Source organism: Ovis aries, chromosome 3 (genome assembly GCF_016772045.2).
Source record: "Ovis aries strain OAR_USU_Benz2616 breed Rambouillet chromosome 3, ARS-UI_Ramb_v3.0, whole genome shotgun sequence".
NCBI classification, from domain to species: Eukaryota; Metazoa; Chordata; class Mammalia; order Artiodactyla; family Bovidae; genus Ovis; species Ovis aries.
The window spans coordinates 19786090-19810959 of record NC_056056.1 but is presented as its reverse complement, the minus strand read 5'-3'; the positions used below and the strand labels follow the sequence as shown (position 1 = coordinate 19810959).

At 43.6% G+C, this 24870-nt stretch overlaps 1 protein-coding gene across 1 annotated transcript in view; it reads left to right on the top strand.

Moving 5' to 3' along the window:
• NOL10 (nucleolar protein 10) overlaps nt 1-24870 on the top strand; it is a 94604-nt gene that overhangs the window by 16438 nt on the left and 53296 nt on the right. The window contains exons 9-13 of the mRNA XM_004005682.6: nt 621-706; nt 2565-2643; nt 3804-3953; nt 6989-7055; nt 14294-14346. Of these exons, the coding sequence (XP_004005731.1) occupies nt 621-706; nt 2565-2643; nt 3804-3953; nt 6989-7055; nt 14294-14346 (435 nt within the window). The remainder of the gene's footprint in view (nt 1-620; nt 707-2564; nt 2644-3803; nt 3954-6988; nt 7056-14293; nt 14347-24870) is intronic.

The window sequence follows — 24870 nt, the reverse complement described above, 5'->3', positions numbered from 1 at the left end:
GCAGACCACCCAGCCCAAAGGCTGGGTTCCTGAAATTCCTTGGGTTCCTTGATTACTGTGTGTGTGTGTGTGTGTGTGTGTGTGTGTGTATGTGTGTGTACTCGTGTGTACGCAGTCATATTCAACCCTTGGGGGTTTGATATTTGATATGCATAGTCAGACCACTTTAAAATTCATTTTTACATTAATTTTGATATTATATGTTAGATTTTGATTTCTTCTGTGACAGTTATTATAGTACATATATTAAATATGTATCATTGATACAATAATATTTACATTTAAAATTTGCCAGTTATACCAAAATGTCTTTCATAACTCCTCTCCCCGCTACCACACCAACCAAATCAAGGTCCAATCAGGTATCATGCATTGCATTTTGGACCTTTTTTCCCTTAACCATCCTTTTTTATTTTTCCTTTTTTAAATTATAAAAAAAATGCAGTTCATGATGAAAGGATTGACAGTACTAAAAAAGATACAAGTAAAAAGTTAAAAATGTTAAGTTCTTAATCTGCACGCGATAACCAGTAAGGCTTTTCATTTTCTTTTTAGGGAGTATTTTTCTAAAAATTTCCTAATAGCAGCTGTAATTTACAATGATTGTTCTGTTTGTTTAGGGCCGAGTAGAGTGTTGGGACCCGAGGACTCGGGGCCGAGTTGGTGTATTAGACTGTGCCTTGAGTAGTGTCACGGCTGATTCAGAGTAAGTAGAAGTGAGTTTAAATACTCACCAACTTGTGATTTAAACAGATGTGTCAATGCTGAGATGTTGGGAAAGATTGAAGGCCAAAGGAGAAGGGGGGTGGCAGAGCACAAGATGGTTAGATAGCTGCACTGACTCAATGGACACGAGTTTGAGCAAACCCTGGGAGATGGTGGAGGACAGAGGAGCCTGGTGTGCTGCAGTCCATGGGGTTGCAGAGTGGATCATGACTTAGTGACTGTAGAACAGCAACCACAGTGTCAATACTAAATTAAAAGCAGTTGCTGAAGGATGAAACTCTTAAAACATGTTTCTCCAAGGTTGTGGTTTTGTGATTGTTTTATGGAAAAATCCTTTCCTGCGGAAGCTCACTAAGTGGGGAAGCCAGTGGAATTCCTTGTTTATTTAGTTACCGTGGAACTGAATTAAAATGTATATGCTACAGGAATTTATATTTCCCATTCTGTAGGATCTGGTGGTGGAATCCAGACAAACCACGCAGTTACCTATTGTGTGTTATTACATTTTCATAGGAAAAACAGTGAACTTACATGTATATCGGGAAGAAATCTGGGTATGTTGTAGTGTTGAAAGTAGCTTTACTTGTCGATTTAGTTTGGGGTGATTTTTTTTGTTACTTTTTTATGGTTAGCTTTATTTTTTTCTGACATAAGTGTTATAAGCTGTCACCTCTGTTATTGGACATAGGTGACCTTCTGGAAGGAGAAGCCAGTACAGTCAGAGAAAGAAATATGAATTAAATATTGGCTAGGGGAGGACAGGCTTTGTTGTTTACAGGTGATGTATGTGATTGTGTGCCTGAGAAACTCAGTAGAACGAACTGAGAAACTATAAAAACTAGTATGAGATTTAAGTAAATTGGTTACAAAATAAATGTACAAAATCAGTGGCTTTGATGTTTATCAGCAGAGTCCATGTAGAAAGATACAATGAAAACCAGTTCTCTTTTATAACAAAAATTGTAAAATATTGAGGGTTAATCTTGATACGTAACTATCAAGAAAAGGAAAACATTTTATGAAGAAACAAACAGGTTTGAATAAATGAGGAAAAACAGTATCACCTCACCAAGAATGGTTCCAGAGTTCAGTCTGAAGAGTCAGTGGTGGAAGTTGATGTAAGGAGAGGACTTGATGCTTCAGTGTAGTTGCAGGCTGAGGCTTTAGGTGGCGTAAGAGGCCTGAGGATGCCAGCAGTCAGCGGCCTGGACTCTAGGTTCTGGTCCAAGGTCATGGAGACAACAGCTGTTGAAATCAGGACTATGGCCATCATCTAGGACCCTTCCCACCCCAGAGTTACTTTTGGTTACTGAGTGAGAAGCATATTCTAGATTAATAGCTGTAAACATCCATTGTTCTGTTACTTTTAGAGATTCTAGGCTCTCATCTGGGGACTAGTCTTTTTTTTTTTTTTAGCTTGACATCATTGACTTTTAAAGTGAAAATGGGTATATCCATATCTGAATATAAAGCTGTTTCCTCTTAAGCCAAAAAGGGTCATTTCTGTAAATACCTCATTCTGGCTTAATCAAAATGAAAGATAACTGTCATACTGGTCCTTTTCAGTTGGTTTTATATTTTCAGTAACTTTTATTGTTTACTGTTACTTTAATAATGTTTCTTACAGTTTTAAAAGAAGATAACCTGCAAATTTTTTCAGGTAAGTTACATTTATAAGTAAAGGTTAGTTTTCATTTTGACTTGGAAAGTTTGGATACAGTTCTTTTAAATAGGAGACTAGAAATGTGATCCTCTCCATTAGAAATGAAGAGTAATAATTTGTTACTTGGAAGAGATTTGACCATATATGCATGGAACGCAAATATTTTGCCTTTCAGAATAAACAGTTTGCCAACGATCTCTGCTTTGAAATTTAATGGTGCCTTGACCATGGCCGTTGGAACGTCCACAGGGCAGGTAAATATGTTTCAGCTGGAAACTTCGCTCTTAAGTTACTGTTTCAGAGGCGTGTATATCACAGGAAATACCCACTCGTCTGTTCACTGTGTGACCAGACTCTGAGGCATTACTGTTTGGCCAGCGTGGAGAGGGTACTCAGATTGCCGTGTGCTGTCAGGACCTTGAGAAACTCTGCTTCTGGCCCCAATGGTGGGTCTGAGAGATTCTCAAGCTGAAGCTGCCGTGGGGCTATGCCTCATGTGTCCTCTTGACTGTGGTTTAGAGCAGTGTTTTGAGTGTGTGGAATGGAGTTCTGTGGAAAAACAAAAATTTGAAATTCTCCAGATTCCTATCTTTGAGGTTTATAGCGCATTTAATATACAGTGGAGGCTCTGAGAATCCCTGTAGACAAGAAATGTGCTGAGTCAGTGTTTCCAAAAGGTATTTGTCCAAGGAGCCTTTTTTTCCCACCCAGCACTGTCTCCCACATCCTGTGCAGGGAGTGGTCAGTGGGACCTGCCTCAGCAAATGCTGACTAGTCTGAGGAGTATGAATGAAATAGCTTCAGAGATTTAATTTCATCTTTCCCCCTTTCCTTCAAGGCAGAGCCCACACACTTAAGTCCGTCCAGACCTCAGCACAGGCGGGAGCCCTGCTTCCAGCAGAGTGCCTGTATCATCTGCCACCTGGGTCTGAGATCCAGCTTCCCCAGGCCCCTCACCTATCAGGATAGAGCTCAGAAGAGAACCCTGCCCTCCACCCGCCCCCCAAAGTCATAGCCTTGCCACCAGCATCTGTCTCTAATCTGCCACCACTGCCTTCATGATGATTCTTGTTCTTGTTTCTTTCAGCCACTGAGACAGTGCCTGGTACATACTAGGCCCTCAGTGTTTATATTTATTAAATTCATAAATGACACAAATTCTTGTGCACTTTTCCCATTTGGTTCCTTCCTTAACTTATCCAGGTAGTTCTCAATCTTAGTGTGCCTAAAAATTACTCTTAGGGTTGAATCCATAGAGCCATACCCTGGAAGGGTAATTGAGATTTTTCTGGAGTATTTTTTCTGGCTGACACTTTAGAGTCTTTGTACTCTGAGTGAGGATGTTCATTTTTAAAAGTTTCTTTTTAAGATGAAATATTTTATTTAAACAGAAATACCTTTTTTTTTCTTTTAGGTTTTATTGTATGATCTTCGATCTGATAAGCCATTGCTAGTTAAAGATCACCAATATGGGCTGCCCATTAAATCAGTTCATTTCCAAGATTCCTTAGATTTGATTTTGTCTGCTGACTCTCGAATTATCAAAATGTGGAATAAGAACTCAGTAAGTATTTTTTGTTGTTAAAATGACTTACTTGCCTATTTTCTGTATGTTCCTTTTCTTTCCAGTTGCCTTGTTTGAGTTATACGGGTTTTTGAGAAAAAAATACTGAGTATCCATTCAGGCCCTTCCCTGGAAGATAGTTACTTCCAGGTCCTTAAGGTCGTTTTCTTCCTGTTAAGAACTTTTCCTCATTTGCTAGAACTGACACGCATTTTTACATGTTCAGTTCAGTTCAGTCGCTCAGTCATCTCTGACTCTTTGTGACCCCATGAATCACAGCAAGCCAGGCCTCCCTGTCCATCACCAACTCCCAGAGTTCACTCAGACTCACGTCCATGGAGTCAGTGATGCCATCCAGCCATCTCATCTTCTGTCGTCCCTTTTCCTGCCCCCAATCCCTCCCAGCATCAGAGTCTTTTCCAATGAATCAACTCTTCAGTTAGGTAGATATAAATCATTATTTTTAAAAAACTTGATCCATGAGAAACCCCCTAGATTTTGGGGCTCTTTTGCAACCTTAGGAAACTTTTTATGAGCTACTACTAATCTTTCCAGGCTTCTCTGGTGACTCAGTGATAAAGAATCCACCTGCTAATGCAGGAGATGCAGGTTCAATTCCTGAGTCGGGAAGATCCCTTGGAGATGGAAATGGCAACCCACTCCAGTATTCTTGCTTAGAAAATACCATGGACAGAGGAACCTGGTGGGCTACAGTCCATGGGGTCGCAAGAGTGGGACACAGCTGAGCACACACGCACTAATATTCCCATATCACTGTTATTATGCATCTCAATTTCATACCCTTTCCTTGTGTCAAACAAATAGATTTTAGATATGATATCTTTATAGTAATTTCTTACATGAAAAGTGAAAGTTGCTCACTCGTGTCCAACTCTTTGCGACCCCATGGACTTTAGCCTACCAGGTTCCTCTGTCCATGGAATTCTCCAGGCAAGAATACTGGAGTGGGTAGCTGTTCCTTTCTCCAGGGGGTCTTCCCAACTCAGGGATCAAAACCAGGTCTTCCGCTTTGCAGGTAGATTCTTCACCATCTGAGCCACCAGGGAAGCCCAATTTCTTATATAGTGTTTTTCTTAAAAGTAGTATTGTCTTAAAGAATGTTTGATATTCTGTGTCCTTTTAAATGTCATTTAAAAAGTAACAAAACCCTATGTTGTTGATTCTCCTGTTTTGAGAGAGTAGTAAAAGGTTAGTTCATCTACTGGGACAAAATTCATTCAGTGTAGCAATTGCTTTTAAGAGTCTTTGTGTTTATTGATTTCAGACTTAGCATCTTTAAAGTGTTACTGTAAATAGAAAGATTCATTTTTGAGGTAAAGAGTGTGGGGGGCTGAGAGCCTCAGCATTAGTTACTGGAGGGCAAGCGTCAGTCCTTCCTGTGGGGCTCCCCTACACAGGGCAGAGGGGCCACCAGCAGCCTCATCACAGGTCAGCTGCTGATGGGAATCCCTGGCTGCTGGGACAACTTGTCAGCTCTCAAAGTACTGACCTTACTCTGCTCCGTGTTTTCCTCTGGATCTTTGTGGAGACTGAGTTATCCCTGGGGCGTGTCCTGTCTCTGAAGCCCCGTCACCTTTTCGGGCCCTCCTGAGACTTCCTTACAGAGAAAAGGAAGGGCCTCTGGCTCTCATCAGTCCTCGGAAGAATTCCCCTGATGCTTCATTGCCCAGGAGCCAACTGTCTCGCTTTGAGTTTGGAGGGTTTTGAGGGCTTTCTTGAATGTTCATGGTGTCTTAGGCCTGAATTTTTCTCTACTCTTCTGATAATCCAAACTAGTGTACTTTAAAACATTTCTTTTTACCTCTACAAATGCAAACTTCTCATGTTTGAAAGTTCCTAACACACTGGTAGAGTAAGTTTTCCATGGCCTGGCTCCCATCCTACCTAAAGGTGATGACTAACCAGTCGGAATGCCCCCTTCCCAGCCCTCCAATGGGCATAGTTTTCCCCAGCGTGGATTTCACGAACTGTGGTACTGTCTCTTTTTTGTTCTGTGCTATTTTTATTCCGATTTCCCCATCCTTTTTCCTCTTCTCTTTCCATTTTTCGTTTCATTGGAAACTTGAGACAAAAGGGAGGTAACTGTGAGTTTCACTGTCTGTCTTGAATTAGAACCTTGCTGCTGTTTTTCATGGAGCACGAAATTAGTTTTTTAATACCTCCTCTCCCCCGCCGCCATGGAGCCTCTAATAATGGGTTAATAAATGCAAGAGCTGGCAGACATTTTCAACATCAGGTCTTGAAGTCATATTGTAGTTGCTACAGTAAGTTTTACCTTGGCGTTGTTGTAATGACTGAATACGCCCTCTTGACCAACACCCAAATTACTTGCTTTTGCTTGACTCACTCTCCTTGTTTATCTTTCTCATCACCCTTTCCCACTCCCATCTATTATCTTCTTTTTTCTTTCACTTAATTTCTGTTAATTTTAAAAAATACAGCATATTTCCCCCCACATTTAAAATAAAATATTTTACCCTTCACTGTATAATAACTAGCACCTTATGTATTTATAGCATTTTGTTAAATTATTTTATATTCATTATCTTACTTGATTCTTCTCAAATCCTAGCAACACAGGATGGCAGATACCAGCCTCATTTTACCGTATTGACTATCTCTTCTTTGTTTCTTTGAGGACAAGTTTAACTAGGGTGTGTCTTCCAGATTATGGACATTTTTAAGTTGACGTACAGATTTATTTTAAACTTTACCCTTGCCTGTTGTGTAGACATTATCTTTAAAAGTTTGTATTTATTTTCTGAAGAAAGTCAGCTCTCCCTCCTGAGAGAGCTTCCTCTCTAAAATGAGAGGATTTGATAAATTGATAAAAGAAATTCTCTAAGTGTTTTTTTTTTTAACCTTAAATTCTGTGATTTCTGTTAGGTGACTTTATTTTCTCACATAAGCAGGATAAATGGAGTTATGTCCCCAGCTTACTTCCTGTAAATCGCATTGCCAAAAGTTGTCTTCCTTTAACTGTTTTAACAGTTCACTTTTGCTTACTCTTTTAGGGAAAAATATTTACTTCCTTGGAGCCAGAACATGACCTTAATGACGTCTGCCTCTACCCCAACTCAGGTATGCACTACGGAGCAGCAGGCCATTTTGTGAGATGAATCTAGGCTTTGCTTTACAGGGTTTTAAACTCTTTTCATTTCTTAAGACAGGGTTTGGCTCAGTTAAGACAGTTTTTAGATATTGTATTTACTTGCAAAATTAGGAACAGGAAGTGATGTGGATGCTTCAGAAAGTGACACGCTCAGTGACTCAGCCCCCAGCCAGCCTAGCTGTTAGGAGAAGCTGGTGGCACTCTGTGGGTCGGGGCAGGCAAGGTGCTATTTTAGTGTGCACTTTAGCTCTTTTATGGGATTAGTAATTTTGTGTAGATTGAGGTTAGGGATTTGGAGGAGGCCAGAGTTGCCTGATGATACACAAGGCTGGCGAAGCCAGACGTCGAGTATATTCTGTGTTGCTGGCTCTTCTGTAAAGTACCTGGTAGATTTCGAGATTTAATACTACCTTCAAGCAAATCTGAAGAATTCTGGGGAAGGAGAGAAAATGAGAACACTTCTCACTCTCCCGCAGGGTTGTGTCCTGAGGACGGACACACACAGATACTTCTGATGGAGGGATACCAGGCAAAACAGGAGAAGTTCTGCTACGGAGGTGCACGCTGGCCCTGTGACGGCAGGAGAGCGAGGGGCTCCAGGCAGAGGAGCGAGAGAAGGGCGGAGGGGAGGTCCTCGCTGACACTGAGTGTGGGTGCTGGTGAGAGGCGTGGTGGGCAAGAGGAGCCCCGTGTGCCAGAGTGCAGGGTCTGTAAGCAGGTGCTGTGCGGGGTGTGGGCCCCGGAGTGACCATGCTGAGTGGCTGGGCGCTGTCTGTGGTCAGGACGGGTGCAGGCCATTCTCACAGAAGGCGGTTCTGTCCACTGGGCAGAAGGTAGATCAGTTTTGGGCTAAAACGAATAGGAAGAGAGGCGGAGAGCTGAGGTCGGCAGCACAGGAGAGAGGGCAGACTCAGAGAGAAAGATGGTGCTGTCTTCTCTGAGCATCTGAGTCTGAGGCGGCAGTGAGGCAGTGACGGTGTCTGGCAGAGGGTCTCCAACCTGCCTGCCCACCAATATCACCTGGGAGCTTTTTAAGAAGTACAGATTCCTCAGCCCCATACCAGGTGTGCAGACTCAGAGCGTCTTGGGGAGAGCCCTGAAATGGGTTATTTTTCACCTGCTTCCCAAGTGGTTGTGGATCCCCGCCCTGACCTACAGCCTCATCCTGGGAGCCACGTCCAGGGCACAGTAGGCAGCGTGGCCCGAGGAAAGCAGGTCTGCAGACATAAAATTTTAAGACATGTAAATAGAGGTCATCACAGAAGAAGTGGCAGTGCAGGCAGTTACCGATGAAAAGTGGAGAGACCGTAAGACAGCAGGACCTGAGTCCATGGAAAGGGAGGTGAGAGGGAAGAGCCGGTGGAGAGGCCGACAGAGTTGACAGTGAAGGAGCCAGCAGCTGTGGAAGGCGAGAGAAGTGATTGCCCGGGCATTGCTCAGTGAACAAAGCATTGCATCGCAGAAGAGGAGGCAGAAAGGGGCAGGAAGGCCCTGTGCTGTGGGTCCGGATGTCGTCGTGGTTTCACTTAATCATGTGGAAGAGTTAGTGACTCCCTTACCGTTCCTTTCCTTCCTTTCCCCCTTCCCTTCCTTTCCCCTCTCCTTCCCTTTTGCATCTTTGGAGGTAGGGAAACTGAGATACATGCCCAGGGTTGGTCACCCGGCCGCTGTGTGGCAGAGGCTCAGTTGGAGCGAGCCTCCCCTGATCGTGGAGCCTGTGCTCTTTCTTAAGTTACAGGGTACTCTCCTGAAAAAGATGAGAAACCCTGAACCTTTGTAATTAGCTTTTCATCTGTGATCGTTGGGAGAATTTTCTTATAATAGGAGTGAGTCAAATTGTGATGAATTCAGAAATTAATGAAGGTGCTGGGGTCCTAGGTTGAGGTGCTGAGTGGTCTAAAATGGGGTTTGGGCTAGGTACAAAGGTGAATAAAATCGGGTGAAACTGAAGTTAGAACAAGAGGTTAGTTGGATTGAAGGAGTGGGGGTTTGAAGAGTGCAGATGGTGACGAAAGTTGTTGACCTGTGTGCTGACTGGTTTGTGCTCACGTGTGGCCACAGAGAACTTGCGGAGTAACTAATCTGAAATACGTGCTCTAAACATAAAATACACACCGGACTTCAGATGTACCACAAAACAGGAAAGAATGTGATGTAGATCATTAATTTTTGTATTGATTACATATTAAAGTGAAAATATTTTAGACTTACTGGTTAATAAAAATGTACTCAAATTTACCTGTTAAAAAAAATTTTTTTTAATGTGTCTTACCAGAAGATTTTTAGTCACTTATGTGGCTTGCATAGTATTTCTGTTGGGCAGGGCTAGTCCAGACATGGAAGGCTTTGATAGTATAGAATACTGATAAGGTGCAAGGTGTTGAGAGTCAACTGCAGGCATGGAATGTAACTGTAATCTCACCAGAGTAGAAACCTTCTGCTGGTACCAGAAATACTGTTACCCCATGTAAGAAAGCAGTCCTTTCCTAATAATACCTTTCGTTTTTCACATTCCCCTGCTTGTCCACCAAATGCCTTTTTAAGCCCGTTTATTTGAAACTAGTCTATCAGCAAGGTTGTGGATTACATTTAGTTGTTGTGTCTTCCACTTCTTTCAATCAGGAATTCTCTCCCATCCTTTCTTCCCCTTCCTGCACGGCACTTGAGTTTTCTACCATCAGGTCTGTAGTCTCGTAAGATGTTCTGCATCCTGGATTCCTGTGATTATTTTTCCTGGTGTCCTTTACTTGTTCTTCCGGCCCCTGTATTTTTTGTTGTTCTAAAATAGAAGTGAAATCTAACAGCCCAGTGCACTGTGGGTTAAATATTTGGGGCAAGGGTGGTGCTCAGGGCTGACGGGTTCTCCGTGTCGTTTCCCATCCTGTTGGTCATCCCAGAACAAGCAAGGAGAAGCGTGATGGCTCTGCCTAGATGGCCAGCAGTTCTCTCTGTTACACAGGATGCTTTCCCGGAGGTAGAACATTTAAGATGGTGTTTTGGTCAGAAGAGTGACTTTATTGTCAGGTAGCTTATAAGAGCTTAATCAGACACAAACAGTAGCCAGATGATTTATCTCACAAGCTGGCGAGCCCCAAAAGGCACGTCCCTCCACGGCTGTCTTAGGGTTGGGACCGAGTGTGGTTGCTGTCTTTCCCTTGCTTTACTCTCCTGTCCCGTTAACATCGTTGGTTGGGTTTTTTTGCTTCATCACTATGAGCGTAAGCATTCTTTATCTTCTCACTTACTCATTTTGGAGTAATTAAAGCTGAATCTTGATTGCTGTTCTGTCATGTGTTTCTGATACCCAGACTGCTCAGAACGTTGAGAAACTGTTCTGCTTTTGTGGCTGCCTCAGCTTCTAGTTGCTCATGCAGTGTCTCCACGTCGGGTGCTGCCGTGCAGGTTGGGAAACTGAGGTCGCGGCCCCACGACCCTGGTCCGCAGTGCTTGCTGAGCCCCAGCCCAACCTGTGGAATCCAGAACCACTGAGGGAAGGAAAAGATATCCACTCAGAAAGGCTACTCAGGCTTCAGAATTGTACCAGTGATCCAGGCTGTTTTTCACCTGCTTTTAGGCCTGCTGGAGGCAGTCTGTATCATCAGACCTGAAGTCACCTTTTATTCTCTCAGTAGCCTCCCAGTAGCCTGCCTAGAAATAAGATGTGGCCCATCACTAGCTTGGCGCCATGTGTAGTAAAACCGCAGGCTCCCCGCTTTCTGTAGGAGTTGACCGCATGAAAAGGCGTGTCCTGTCCTTTCTCCTCCAGCACAGGGCAGTTCTGCCCAGCTTGTCTGCTCTGAGCCGCTCCAGCTATGACCCGATGCCCTCCGTTTCCGGGCAGTGATTCTCAGATGTATCTGGTGAAGGACCAGCCTTTTATGTTTTTTTGTTTTGTTTTTAAATTTCCAATCCATTGCAGGTGGATACTTTTGTTAAATATCATGAAGATGGATTAGTAGGAAAAGGGTCACGTGTTTGGAACTTGCTGCAAGGTCGAGTCACTATACAGGTTTCTAAATTCTTCAGTTTCTGTACTCAACGGAAAGCTTGATGGCAGTTTTCAGACTGGCCCGGGGAGCACGCTTTGAGTTGTCCTGGCTTGAGTAGTGTTTCTGATTTTGAGCTGTGACCTTCCTGAGTCCTTCGCCCCCAAAGCCTGGACAGATGAGATTTCTTCTCTGCGTGTCACAGCTCACTGCGTCCTACGCTCTGCTGTCCACACTGGAGCTGTGTGCTCCTCCTCCTCAGTGCTAACGATCTCTGCCTTCTCTTCCAAGGTTCCTATTTTTATTGTTGGTGCTGTTCAGCTGCCCAGTCGTATCTGACTTTTGGCGACCCTGTGGACTGCAGCACACTAGGCTTCCCCATCCTTCACTGTCTCTCGGAGTTTACTCAAACACATGTCCATTGAGTTGGTGATGCCTTCAACCATCTCACTCTCTCTCGCCCCCTTGTAAGGAAATTTAAAGGAAAAGCCATAATCTCACAATCTCTTCACAAGTGTCATTACTCCTTCCATTAGAGGAATTCTTTCTGGGGGGCCACACTGAGTGGCCTGTGGCGTCTTAGTTCCCCAGCCGGGGATCGAACCTGCACCCCCTGTCTTGGAAGAGTGGAGTCTTAAACACTGGACCAACAGGGAATTCCCAGAGATTCTTGTCTTATAAATCACTTGTTTGTGCGTTTTAAATTGTCACCATGTGTAATTGTCTTGCTTTTCAGTTTGACATCCTTATTAAATACATTTGTCATGTTACTGTATGGTGTTTATATCTGTGTTAATGATTTATTTGATCATGCAAGAAGTCTTTTCACTTTATCTTAGTTGTCATTGGAGTTTTAGAGTCCCATGTTACACGGGCTTTGGAATCAGTGCAGTGGTCACCTTGAGCAAATGGTCTCGCTTTCCCAAGCTGCCTTCTCACCTGTGGAGGTAGAGTGCCTGAGCCTGGTACTTTGCCCTCTTCTCGCCTTTTACCTGTGATCGTCTTAATTTCTGCTGAACTAACTCCATCCCTGGCTTGACTTTCCTGCTTCCCTCTTATTAGAAACTCCTCGTGTTCCCTGGGCTGTGTGAGGCTGTTTTCTCTTTTATAACTGGTTTTGGTTCCAACTGTCCCGACTTCGGTTTCTTGGTAGGTCAGCTTGTGTTGTTGTCCATGTTTGGTCAAGTGAGGTCCTGCTCATTGTGGGAAACAGCCTGCTGCATCTGGCCTGGATTCTTCTGTGTAATTAGAGCCCAGCCTTTTCTGTGGTCTGTTTGGTAGGTGTGGTGTGTCTCCTTGTAAAGTGTTCACTTGAATATTCAGGGTTGAGCCAGGGAACCTGGGCTTAGGGGACGTCTTTGTTGGGAGCCTTCTTTCTGGTTGTAAGATGTCTCTTCAATCTCCAGACCTTCTTCTTTAACCCTGTCTAAAGGTCTCGGAGAAGTTCTGATGGTGCTGTTAGACTTGGGAAGTGCAGGTCAGTAGAGGTGGTTTCTTCCTCTGGTGAATTTCAGTGAGCAGTTGTCTCCGGGACAGAAAAAGTTTCCACATGAAAGAGTTTGTGGAGGCTACAAGTTATGAGAAAGTGTCTGATTCTTACTTGAGTTTCATTTAGACGTACATTTCTTGCTTCCTCGAGCGAGTGAGGGAGTGTGTGTGTGTGTGTTTGTGTTTGTGTGTCTTGCTTCCTTGGCTCTGTGTGTGTTGTGGTGAAAGTTTTGTGTGTGTGTGTGTGTATGTTCTGGTGAAGGGTGTGTGTGTGTTTTCTGGGGAAGGTTGGTTCCAGCTCAGGACTCACTCCCCCTTTAGACTTGATGTGTACAACATGGCTTTGCCGGCAGAGCATTGAGCTCCTGCTCTCTACCTCAGCGTTGTATTCCTGTTAACAGCATTGAAGAGCATTCCTTTGGCAAGCTTTTGTGTTAACAGAAGAACAGCACAAAAGTACTTTTTAAATCACAGAATTACATCACCATCCTTAACGTTTGGTGTACTTAATTAGGACTGTGAGCTTCCGTGGCGTCTCAGACAGTAAAGAAGCTGCCTGCCTTGCAGGAGACCTGGGTTTGATCCCTGGGTCGGGGGTCTGGTAATCCAAACGTGTGCTTTCTGTGGATTTTTCTGTTGTATTTTACAAATACATGTTTTAAATGAAGGTAACGTAAGTTGATATGTAAAGGTATTTAAAAACAAGAGCTCTTGACTGAAATTTTCCTCTTAAATTCTCTAGCTTGTAATGTTCTGAATGTTCTTCTCAGCACTTGTAACTTGGTACATATGAGCTTTACGTTTTGATCTGTAAATAAGGATGATAGTCCTTGCCTCGGAGAGTCATCACGTCTTCACCAAGATAAAGTACGCAGTAGTGTTTTGTAAATTACAAAGGACTGACTTTAGTTTTGCTTCGGTGCATCGTTCTGGAACAGGGCAGAGAGGATCGGAGCTGCCATGAGAGCCCCTGCGGGGTGGGGTTGGGGAGTGGGTAGCTCAGCCCAGGGCTGAGCCAGCTGAGTGCCCTGGTTCTGTGCCGAAGCATAGTGGATTCGTTACTGTTGCTCCTGGGGTTAGGGGGAGCCATCACTGGATGCCACAGGCTGTCCCTCACTCCATTCTCACTTTCTGAGAATGCTGATACCTGGACTAAATTATCAACCACTCTCTGGGTGAATCATTTTGGTAAAGGCTGTCAGATTCTGTCTGGGTCTTTTCTAGTGTAGCTACAATGTAGCATTCCTCTTAAGCCATTTTGTTTTCTATTAAGGTGTAAAGTTTAATTCAAACATGAGGAACTACTTTGCTATGACATTTTGTGGGAAATGCTTTACTTTAGTTCTTGGATTCCTGAATAACAGAAAGATACCTTTCTTAACTTTCATAATAATAGTGCATCAAAGCTACCTTTTATTGGTGTGTCTGAAGCTTAAAACTTACCCCCTTAAAAATGGTGGCCCTTCTCTGTGGGAACCGCTCAATCACTTAGCTGATACAGCCTTAGCGTTTTGCAGATGGGGAAGCTGGTCTTTCTGATACTTCAGACGCCCCATCCAGGAGGGTCAGGGACCACAGCCCACAACCTGACTCCGGGGGTGCCTGGCCGCTGGTCTGGCTCTTCTGCTGTTCCTCATGTTCTGAGCATTTCACTCATTTCAAAATATAAAGCAAGTAGGAAGAGTATTTTTCTTTTCCCTTATGTTTACCTTTTTCATTGTGTTTATTTTTAGGAATGCTTCTTACTGCCAATGAAGCCCCCAAGATGGGCATCTATTACGTTCCGGTAAGTGATACAAAAAGGAGTTACGGTAAAAATAGAACAAGGAAAGACACTGTATTTTTAAACTGGCTGTGTCGAGGGACTTTGGGCCTGTGGCTGTCTAAATTAGACACAGTGGCTCATTTGTCAAATCACTGTGCTTCCTGGAGCCAATAAAGTAATAAATGCTTAACCATTCTTTTATGGGAAACTATTTAACATCCCATTAAAAATTGTCAGTAGAAATTTGTCTTTATTCTTCAGGTTTACATTTGTTTTTTGTTTCAGAATCTTAAACTTCCAGCTGTTAGTGATCAAGAGACCTAATCCTCTAAAATAAAAGTCTAGGACTCTTTCAGTCATTGCATTGTCTTTTAAAAATGGGTTCTGTGTATAGGAAACCATCTTAGATTGCCACGATCCGTGATGGCATGCGGTTTGCTATTTTGTCCCTTTTTTTTTCTCCTTCCTTAAAGCATTCTTCCATTACATATGCCAGACACTTCTCTCAGTTCATCCCTACCCATGCCTAAACAGAAAAGCCTGTACTGCAAAGTTGGCCTTCGATTCTGGTCAGCACACATCTCCTTTTCTGAGATCTGTGGAGAAGAACGTTGGGGTTGTAGATCAGATGTTTGGGGGAGTAAACTCTCTGTGATCAATGTTAGCCTCCAGTTATGAAGATTCTTCATATTTATGATGGTTCTTTTGAAATGGTTCAAACATGTGTATGTCCCCCCCGCCCGCCCCCCCCCAAAAAAAAGATATTCTGTTAATGTTGACTTTCTATGGCTTCAGGAACCTGATATGCTGTTGAAAGCACTTTGGAATGTTTCTTTTGGTTGATGGTGAAATGAAGGTCGTTCAAACAGCAGCTTTTCCATTTTCCTAAATTGTCGTTTGTTCCTTTTCTCCCCGGCCTCTCAGAGATACTGCCTCCGTTTTCCTGTTAGTTTATGTATCTTTGTCTTCATTCAATCAGTAACTGTTTATTGCTTGTATCAGCTGTGTCAGGCCCAGTGCTGTAGGTTGACAGTGTAACAGTGGATAGGGTACTACCCGTTTCTTTGAAGAGCTCATTATTAGGAAGTAAAACAAGAAAGTAGACAGTTTCCGGTCAGCTTGATGAACACTCTTAACTGAAGTAAGGAACCTGAACTGGAAACTAGTGGGAAGTATGGCAGATACTTGGAGAAACCTTCCAGAGAAATTGATTTCCGAGGAGCAACTCGAAGGCTGGTTCTGTGTTCTAGATGAAGAGGGTGGGGTGCAGAATGGGAGAAGGGTCTTGGAACTAAAGGGAACATTATCTGCCGAGATCCAGAAGAAGGTAACACACATGGCTGGGCATTTGCCCTTGAGGGACAGGGTGGCTCTGGCTGAAGGCGTGCTCCGCCTTCCGTGATCCTGTGGTCTGGGTGTGGTGGTGCAGGTGGAAGAGTGATAGGATCAGACCTGCATTTCTGAAGGATTATTAACTTCTGGCTGCCACCAGGAGAATGGATTAGATCAGATCTAATCCAGAAGCAGCAAGAACAGGCTGTGGTGATCTGCAGGAGAGACATGGTCCCTCTGTTACCTTTGCCAGACCTCCCCTTTAGAAATTGGGGCTTGGGAGGTTCTAGGGTAGTTTCAGAGAAGTCTGATCTGGCAGGCAGTGATTCCAGGAGGTTATCTTTCTTGAATAGCCAGGCAGCATGTCCAGAGGTGTCCGCTGATAAAGACTTGTGTCTGTTACAAGAAGAGCCTTCCCTCAGTCCAGCACTGAGTCTTCTCACAGCGTCAGCCCATCTGGGCACCTCAGGAGAGGCAGACTAAATCAGCCTGCCCCTCCCTGAACTTCTCCTGGAAGAGGTCTCTCTCTGTCTTCCTCTCAAGAGGGCGTTCTGTGGTTTGATCTTCAGCATCTGCCTATAAGTTCTTGTTGTCTCATGTCAAAGAGCCCTTCCTCGTGTAAGAAGAGTGTAGAGTCCACCAGTGGGAGGGAGAATGAGCACTGAGTAGAGCCGGATCGGGGGTCTTCTCAGCTGATGAGGAGCCTCCGGCTGGACGCCCCTCGGTGTGGAGCTGGGTGGGGCGGTTCTGTTTTTGCAGGAAGGCCATTTCACCAGCTTGTGCAAAGATGGTGGCAGTGGAGGCAGAATTGGGACTGTTGACAACAGTTGTAAGATAGGCTTGGTCATTGCCTGGATGTAGGGAGGAAAGGAGAGGAAAGAACCGCAGGTGACAGCCGCTTTCTCCCTGGTTGAATGTGTGGACATGGAAGTGACTGCTTGAATCCAGGAGGAGAAAGGGGATGATAGACTTAGAACTGGAGGAGACCCCCGTTCACTTCTACTTGTCTGGATCCATTTCTCAGGCTGGGTTTTTTTGTTCCAAGCACTGGGAGCTTCACACAAGAGGGGACCCGTTGCTGGCCAGGTGGTGAGAAGCAGCTTTTTCGATCAGTGTTAGCTTATCTTAGAAGATCTTCTTAGTTTCAACTCTGTAGTTCACATGTAACCAAGCGAAGTCAAAAAGCCACCCAGAGATTGCTCCCAGGTGGCTGCCCATGTGGACGGTCAGTGCAGAGTTGTTCTTGCTCAGCTGAACATTGTGCAGCAGCTTGTACCTAAGTGTTCCTCCCTAACCTATCTTTCTGCCCTGCTGCCTCGCACACCGTGAGGGTTTATGGTGCCACTTATCTTTACTTGGAACCTGTTCTCCGTGACACTCCAGAGCGAAAGAGCCCAGGGGTCTGAAAGCCTGCCATCTTTGCTAAGATTTTATCAAACTCACCAGGCTGACATTTTTCACAGAGATTTATTTGAGGCCTGTAGAACCAGAGAAGTGTGTGTTGAATATGCAATTCATGCCAAATATAGGTGGTTTGGACAACGATTTGTATTAACATCTTATAAAACTTTTTTCCCCCCTGCTTTGAGGCTGTGCTGAAAATGAAGACAACTTAATGTTCTTTCAGCTTGTTAATTTTTGCCTATCTACCCTATACCATCTTTCTTGAGTACTTGAAATCTTTTTAAAGTAAATGCACTTCCTGATTTATATAGTCTCTGCCACTTACTTATCCCAATAGCTAGGTAGTCTTTTATGACCAAATACGTTTTCTCCAGCTCTTTCCCCATTTTCTCAGTGTTCTCTTTTTCTGTCTCTGAGAGACCAGGATCTGTCCTTTTGTTTGTTTGCTTTTTAAATTCCAGGGCTTAATTCAGCTGCAGCTTTCAGGACTAATGCCAGAAACAGTTTTTCAAGTTTGGGTTCCTCTGAAATATAATTTAATCGTAGGTTAGTTCTTCCTAATTAACACCTTTGGCAACTGCATGGACTCCAGATGAAATCCAAGTCCCGTGGCACCCAGCCCAAGCCTGCTAGGGTGCCGAGTACTGTTCCTGTTGGAGATGCTTCTGGGCTCCAAGGCCCCGTGGGTCAATGAGCTCCGAGACCACACATGACCGACATGTGATAACTGGCACGCTTGAGAATGTGTATGGATGCGTAAGGGCTTCCCAGGTGGCGCGAGTGGTAAAGGACTCACCTGCCAGTGTAGGAGACGTAAGAGACACAGGTTCAATCCCTGGGTTGGGGAGATCCCTTGGAGGAAGGCATGGCAACCCACTCCAGTATTCTTGCCTGAAGAATCCCATGGACAGAGATGCCTGGAGGGCTACAGTCCATGGGGTCAAAAAGACTTGGACCCGACTGAAGTGACTTAGCACACGTACACACACACGTGAATGCATAAACTTGAGAAAAAGAATAATTACTTGTTTATTAAGAAGCTATTTGAATTAGAAAAATAAAAGTCAATTAATTGAGGATGTATGATTTTTTTTTTTAAACACTTAAATTTTTTGAATTTGGAAAGTACTCTTGGAACCAGAATACCTGCACATAGGGCAGAGTTAAACACATAAAGAGTTATATTTACTTACACCAGTGCTTATGTTTTTTTTTTTTTTTTAAGAAATAACACTGAAACTTATACAGCATAATGCATGAAATGTATAGAACTCTTTGCAAAGAGAGATGACTATATATATTAAGAAGCATAAAATCTCAAGGACGCTTGTTTCACTTAATTGTAACACCCAAGCACACATCCTCCCAGAGGCATTGCTGCTTGGGATGGGAGTGCTCAGTCATGTCCAACTCTGTGTGACCCCATGGACTGTAGCCCGCCAGACTTCTCTGTCATGGGGATTCTCCCGGCCGGAAAACGAGTGGATCACCATTTCTTTCTCCAGGGGATGGATCTTCATGACCCAGGGGTTGAACCCGCGTCTCCTGTGTCTCCTGCATTGCAGGAGGATTCTTCACCCACTGAGCCACCAGGGAAGGCATTACTGCTTGGGATGTTTTGGCATGATTTTCCAGAAGGCTCAAGGGCATAGTTACGTAGTGCTTCCTAGCAGTCCTTACCTTCACCTCATAAGATGATAACATATTTTTATCAGCTGTCCGTTTGGCAAATACATTGTTTTAGTTTAGCATTATATTTGACAGTACCTTTCAGAGTATTTTGTGTCTCCTTTTTATATAGATACTCTCTTCCTCGTTTTAAAGTTTGGGGCTAGGGACTTGGTCTTTTATAGCAGCACACTTCTAGGGGCAAGATGGTGAAAGTCTCTGGAAACAAGGCAGGTGGCAGAGAGAACTTTGGCCGACAGAAGGTTCTGCTTTTCGTACAGAGTCTGTTGTGCAGGCAGTCATGCTTTCTCCCGTAAAATAGACCTCGTCTGCAGATCACTTAGGCGGCGTTTAGCCCCCTCGGCCAGGCCGCGCTGGCGTCTGGAGGCCACATTCTCCTGGTTGTCGTCCCACCGCCCAGTTCACCCTTCAGCCAGTCTGCTGTCGTTGCCTTTCCTGCTCTCGTGGCCTGGTGATTGAGCCTCGGCACTCTCCCTTTGGTGCTGGGGCTTAGTCCTTGTCTCTTTGTTCTCCCCTCGGAGCTCACCTGTCCCCCGGGCTCTGTAGGGACACCTGTGTGCTCTGGACTTCCAAACTTCTGTCTCCAGCCTTTCCTTCCCCTCGGAGCTGCAGAGTCACATACCCACCAGTCTGCTGGGCCGTGGAGGTGGAGACCTCTCCGCTAGACGTCTCATTGGTGCCCTCTAGTTACGTGTCCACAGCAGAATGCCTGGTCCCAGCTCCCCACCCACCCCTCTTCTCACTTCATTGCTTACTCAGTTCCTCGGCCCAGAGCATAGGCACAACTGTGTTTCCTCGCCCGTCCTCTTCCTCTTCGCGTGTCCTTGTCCGGTCCATCCAAACCTCCGTCAACTCTTTTTCCAGTGTTGGCTCAGATCCAGCCATTTTCCAGTACTTCTGCTTCTGCCACTCATCTGGGTTACCTTAATGGCCTCTTATCAGATCCTTCCTCTTTCACTTTGTCTCTCTTGCATTCTGTTTTTCATACAACAGCCAGGTTAATTTAAAATATAAAAGTAAGACTTCCCTGGTGGTTCGATGGTGAAGATTCCACGCTTCCACTGCAGGGGGTGCAGGCTCCACACCTGGTCAGCGAATTCCATATGCAACCTAACATGGCCAAGAATAGTGATGATAAAATGTAAAAGCAACCAGTCAGAGTCTATCACTCTTCTCCTTGACAGCTTCCAAGGGCTTATTTTGCTCAGCATAACATCTTAGCTCCTATCATTAACTTAGAACGCCCTACAAAATGGAAAAGGCTAAAAGACCAGAGTCTCCATTTTCTCTCACCCATCAGAGAACAGGTCTCTGAAAACTGCTCATCCGTTTACAGAGATCGACAAGTGGTTAGAGCAAAAGACCAAATCCCTCGCCATTGCTGCCAGCAGCAGGAAATAACTTACAGGTCGTAAATTAGCCCCAAACGCAGAATTAGTAGAGAGGAAAATCAAAGTTGGAAAAACGGAGTCCATGCAGCTCTCATTTGGATTCATCTGTTGCCAAGGGAACAAGCTGTGCTTGGCCGTTCTTCTTGGTGCTGAAGTCTCCCTGACGCTTTCAGGTGAGTCCATTGTGTGTCTTGGGTCAAGATGGCAAAAACTGTTTAAGAATAATTTTCAGAAAAAAGGAAAGTCATGACTTTCACATAGATCTCAAATAAACATGTTAAAAATTTCATTTAACTTACTAAAGGAATCAGGCACATGTCATCAAAGGTGAAGTCTAAAATAGAGATTTACGTGGAATAAGGTGATACTGAGTTGGGAATGTACAAATGAGTAGATTGGCTTTTCAAAGGTATGGAGGGCTGTCTGTCCAGGACAGAGTTCTTTCACGTGACTGTTAGCAATTAATCTTGCATTGCTGTCGGTTACTTACAGTTTACAGAGTTGTAAAATGTGTCCCATGGAATCAGAATCAGGTAATCTCGAAAGGCGTGCTCTTAGACCAGGAGTTTGGCAAACTAAACACCTAACTAAATGCCCACTGCCTTGGAACAGTGCACCCATTCAATTATTGTGTGTTGTCTACAACAGCTTTCTGACCAAAAAGGTAGAGTTGAGTAGTTATGATAGAAAGACCCTGTGGTCTGCAAGCCCTAAAATCTTTAAGAAAAAGTCTGTGGACCCCCTACTCTTGATTATATATAACTTTCCACTGAAGCACAAAATCTTCCTTATATTTATTTACTTATTTATATATTTATATAAATAGAAAACGAATAAATATGTAATGAATGTGTATTTTTCTTTATTATGATATAAAAATCATGGACACAGAGATATTGTTTCTTTTTTTCCCAATTACATTCCCACCACCTAAAGCAGTGCCTTTTATGCTGTAGGCATTCGATTAATATGTGCTGAAAAATTAATAAAACATATATAAGATAATCAGATAACTGTAGTTTGAACAATCTTAGATAATGGTGTATGTTTTGACAGTGGCTGGTTTGCAGTGATTTTTAGCTGTTCTTATACCAAATTTGAGTTTCAGTTCAGTTCAGTCGCTCACTTGTGTCCGACTCTTTGCGACCCCATGAATCGCAGCACGCCAGGCCTCCCTGTCCATCACCAACTCCCAGAGTTCACTCAGACTTACGTCCATGGAGTCAGTGATGCCATCCAGCCATCTCATCCTCTGTCGTCCCCTTCTCCTCCTACCCCCAATCCCTCCCAGCATCAGAATCTTTTCCAATGAGTCAACTCTTCGCATGAGGTGGCCAAAGTACTGGAGTTGCAGCTTCAGCATCATTCCTTCCAAAAGAAATCCCAGGGCTGATCTCCTTCAGAATGGACTGGTTGGATCTCCTTGCAGTCCAAGGGACTCTCAAGAGTCTTCTCCAACACCACAGTTCAAAAGCATCAATTCTTCTGTGCTCAGCCTTCTTCATAGTCCAACTCTCAACATGACCATTGGAAAAACCATAGCCTTGACTAGACAGACCTTAGTCGGCAAAGTAATGTCTCTGCTTTTGAATATGCTGTCTAGATTGATCATAACTTTTCTTCCAAGGAGTAAGTGTCTTAATTTCATGGCTGCAGTCACCATCTGCAGTGATTTTAGAGCCCCCCAAAACAAAATCTGACACTGTTTCCAGTGTTTCCCCATCTGTTTCCCATGAAGTGATGGGACCAGATGCCATGATCTTAGTTTTCTGAATGTTGAGCCTTAAGCCAACTTTTTCACTGTCCACTTTCACTTTCATCAAGAGGCTTTTTAGTTCCTCTTCACTTTCTGCCATAAGGGTGGTGTCATCTGCATATCTGAGGTTATTTATATTTCTCCCGGCAATCTTGATTCCAGCTTGTGTTTCTTCCAGTCCAGCATTTCTCACGATGTACTCTGCATATAAGTTAAATAAGCAGGGTGACAATATACAGCCTTGATGTACTCCTTTTCCCATTTGGAACCAGTCTGTTGTTCCATGTCCAGTTCTAACTGTTGCTTCCTGACCTGCATACAGGTTTCTCAAGAGGCAGTTCAGGTGGTCTGGTATTCCCATCTCTTTCAGAATTTTCCACAGTTTATTGTGATCCACACAGTCAAAGGCTTTGGCATAGTCAGTAAAGCAGAAATAGATGTTTTTTCTGGAACTCTCTTGCTTTTTCCATGATCCAGTGGATGTTGGCAATTTGATCTCTGGTTCCTCTGCCTTTTCTAAAAGGAGCTTGAACATCAGGAAGTTCACGGTTCATGTATTGCTGAAGCCTGGCTTGGAGAATTTTGAGCATTACCTTACTAGCGTGTGAATTGAGTGCAATTGTGTGATAGTTTGAGCGTTCTTTGGCATTGCCTTTCTTTGGGATTGGAATGAAAACTGACCTTTTCCAGTCCTGTGGCCACTGCTGAGTTTTCCACATTTGCTGGCATATTGAGTGCAGCACTTTCACAGCATCATCTTTCAGGATTTGAAATAGCTCAACTACAATTCCATCACCTCCACTAGCTTTGTTTGTAGTGATACTTTCTAAAGCCCACTTGACTTCACATTCCAGGATGTCTGGCTCTAGATGAGTAATCACACCATCGTGATTATCTGGGTCGTGAAGATCTTTTTTGTACAGTTCTGTGTATTCTTGCCACCTCTTCTTAATATCTTCTGCTTCTGTTAGGTCCTTACCATTTTTGTCCTTTACTGAGCCCATCTTTGCCTGAAATCTTCCCTTGGTATCTCTAATTTTCTTGAAGAGATCTCTAGTCTTTCCCATTCTGTTCTTTTCCTTTATTTCTTTGCATTGATCGCTGAAGAAGGCTTTCTTATCTCTTCTTGCTATTCTTTGGAACTCTGCATTCAGATGCTTATATCTTTCCTTTTCTCCTTTGTTTTTCGCCTCTCTTCTTTTCACAGCTATTTGTAAAGCCTCCCCAGACAACCATTTTGCTTTTTTGCATCTGCCTTTTTCTGCTACCATTAGTGAAGTTAAAAAGTTAAGAACATGACTCATAAGTGCTAGACTGTAATTTTTATACAGCAGGATAAGGATCAGTTCCTTTGCTCTGACAGTATGTTCTAATCAGAATGATCACAGAATCTTAGGGTCATGCAGTCCTTATGCATTTCTGAACTTCCCTGGTAGCTCAGATGGTAAAGCTTCTGCCTACAATGCAGGAGACCTGGATTCAATCCCTGGGCCGCAAAGATCTCCTGGAGAAGGAAATGGCAACCCACTCAGTATTCTTGCCTGGAAAATCCCATGAACGGAGGAACCTGGTAGGCCACAGTCCATGGGGTTGCAAAGAGTCGGACATGACTGAGTGACTTCACTTTCACTGTGAAGCATTATGTTTGTGAGGGCTGACAGATTTCTAAAAGAAATGCCTCATCCAGAAGATGTATTACTGGTGCTGTTGTGAGATAACCTCTTTCCTAAAAAAATATAGAAGGAGAATATGAAAGTAAGGACATTGAGCTTTTGTTGTACCTTTTTTGAAATGTGTGGGAATGTTGGCTTTGCATGTAGGATAGGATGGGCTTATGCATTATAATGATTGGAAATGCATCATTTTTCTTCCTGTGCTTTTAGCTGGAGCTACTGGAAGTGCTGTGCCTGCTGCTTTCTAAGATTTGGCTTTTAATATGGACCATTGATCCAGTTCGATTCAAAGCCAAGACTGACGGCTCTTAGGTTTACTAATCTGATACCAGAGATTCCTCAGATCTCTTTGACCCAGTAGTATACGCTGAAATGGCCCTGAATATGTTAGTGCTCACATGGAATCCTAAAAGTGATGGATCACATTTTCCTCTCAGTTGCTCATTTAAGCAGAGAGATATTAGACACAGTGACAGAAGTAGTTTTGTTCAAAGTTCCTGTTTTCTTCTTTTTTAAATTGAGAAATTCCAATTTTCTAGTGCCATTTGCAGCATATTTTCTTGATTTAAGGAGGCAGTACCAGATGTATCTGGGGAACTTTCTAGCATCAGAGGACAGACAAGACAGAGCATGAACTGGACAGATAAATGGTGAAATGTTTTCCACAATAAAGGGTTTTGCCACAGGCTGCAAAGGAACAGGGGAAGCTTTTGAAGCACAGAACACTAGAGCAGGTCAGGAGCTTTGAGGTCATCTCGTCCACCCCTTTCATTGATAGCTGAGAAGTCGAGTCATTTGTTCAAGGTCAAATGACAAGCTAGTTCCGGAGCTGGATTGTGAAGGCATTTCATCATTCCGAGTTGATTATGGAAGGAATTTTAAAATTCATCTGACCTGAGTTTGAATTCCTGGATTGCCACTTACAAATTTGGTGACCCTGAGCAAGTTGCTTATCCTGACTGAGCCTCTGTTTCTTGAGCTACAAAGGAAGAATGATTTTGTGAGACAGCTGTGTGCAGTAGACACTTCGCCATTTATCATGGTGCTTGCTGCCTGACAGATGTTCAGCTGATTATTGCTGCTGTACGTTTCTGCGTTGAGTAAAATTTGATGGGTCCAGTGGCAAAGAGTATTTATATTTAACATTATATGAATGTGGGCTTTTATGTAGCTAGGAAGAATGTGATATTGAACAAAATAAAGATATACTGAAAAGGTTGTGACAAAATCACAGGTGTGAGTGAAGAAAGTGACATGAGAAATACGATTTGATACTGTTCAGTCTGTTACAGGTCATGTA